The sequence below is a fragment of the Cariama cristata genome, unplaced genomic scaffold, assembly GCF_000690535.1.
Source record: "Cariama cristata isolate BGI_N322 unplaced genomic scaffold, ASM69053v1 scaffold41307, whole genome shotgun sequence".
Taxonomy (NCBI): Eukaryota; Metazoa; Chordata; class Aves; order Cariamiformes; family Cariamidae; genus Cariama; species Cariama cristata.
The window spans coordinates 324-1,807 of record NW_009625706.1 but is presented as its reverse complement, the minus strand read 5'-3'; the positions used below and the strand labels follow the sequence as shown (position 1 = coordinate 1,807).

Here is a 1,484-nt window from a genome sequence, read left to right as displayed (position 1 = left end):
GCAAGGAACACAAATATTTTTGCTTTATACATCTCTGTTATCTAAGACAGGTATTTGGAAAAATCTTCCTAAATGGCAAGGGGAATAAATCTGTTCAAAAATTCAAACAGCACTGAAAAGGCAAACATAAGTATCTGAATGAGTGGGCATATCTGAATTCTAAAACAAATTAAAAGTTTCAAGGAGTTAATGACTTGTATGAAATAACCACTTTTTTCCTATTTCACTGAAGAAAGACCAGGTACCGGCCACAAACACTATACAGCTAAAACGTTACTGTGAAAAGAAAAGAAAAAATAAATCCCAGTGTACACATTAAGTGATTGCCTTATATTCATTCATTAGCTTAACCCTTGCAAAACACCCCACCCACTTACTGGAATGTACAAGACTGTCAAACTCCAACATCCCTTTAAAATCTCCCCTGTTTTCCTAGATAGAAGCCACAGTCCTCGACAAGTAAGAATGAGAAAAAGGGTGCCAGGGACAAAGAAGATTGGGGCTGCTCCATGACGGGATACGAGCAGGAGCTGAGTATCCACACCCTCACTGACCAGGGTGCAGTCACACTGTGTCTGGAGCCAGGCACTGGTAACTGAGTTCACCCACATGGTAAGTGATTAACTGGTCCAGGGTCCTTCCAGGGAGTCCAGTCAGGAGCAGCAGGAGACAGGGCTGGAGAGAAGGTTGTAACGCAGTTTCAAGGTCTACACAGGAGACAGGTACACCTGCAGACACTGCTCAGGGTAATTAAGGCCAATTAGTACTCTCACGGCCCTGAAACAGCATCATTTACATACACAGTGCTTTAGTACAATGTACATACATTTACATTAAACAAAGTGCTGGTGGTATGAAAAGCGTTATCAAGGACAGTAGGGCTGTTTCTGAATTTTGGCCTGTTTATTACCATTGTTTAAGTTTTGATGCAACTTGTGCTTCTTTTTGATAATGTGAAATAATCTGAACAATTATGAGGCTATTAATAAAAAGGAAAAGCAAGCCTGCCAACCATATAACTAAAAAAGTGTTATATCCTTTGAACTCCAGAAAATACGCAGGAACGAGCCACAGGCCTTGTCCAACAAACCACAGAAAGAGAAGCAGCACACCACGACCCCAGGACATCTTAACACTAGGCATTACGAGTGGCAAAAGGCAGAGATACCAGACAAAATACTGGGATGTGCATACTTTGTTAAAACTCACAAAAATAATGGTGTGTAGGAAACAACAGAAGGCAAGGTCTCTGTAAAATGTTATGGACACAACCAGGAGCAAAAGCAGCTGGGGCAGGAAAGCCGCAAGCCCAAGGGCAAAACTCCATTTGCTCTCTGCAGTTAAGTACAACATGTAGAAATAGGGTGAGAAGTTATGACGGGTATCCCTCCTGGTCAGGTGGTAGAGGTAGGCATACTCCAAAAACTCCCAGCCATAGAGGTGATAAAATACAAGAGTCAAGGCAGCCAGCACAGATCCAGCAA

At 42.2% G+C, this 1,484-nt stretch overlaps 1 protein-coding gene across 1 annotated transcript in view; it reads right to left on the bottom strand.

The window, feature by feature from the left end:
* Window positions 1-906: 906 nt before the first annotated feature.
* The window catches only part of PIGM (phosphatidylinositol glycan anchor biosynthesis, class M), a gene marked incomplete at its 5' end in the record, with an annotated part of 893 nt that continues 315 nt past the window's right edge, over window positions 907-1,484 (bottom strand). Inside the window, 1 exon segment of the mRNA XM_009703710.1 lies at window positions 907-1,484. This exon segment is cut by the window's right edge and continues 27 nt beyond it. Within this exon segment, the coding sequence (XP_009702012.1) occupies window positions 907-1,484 (578 nt within the window).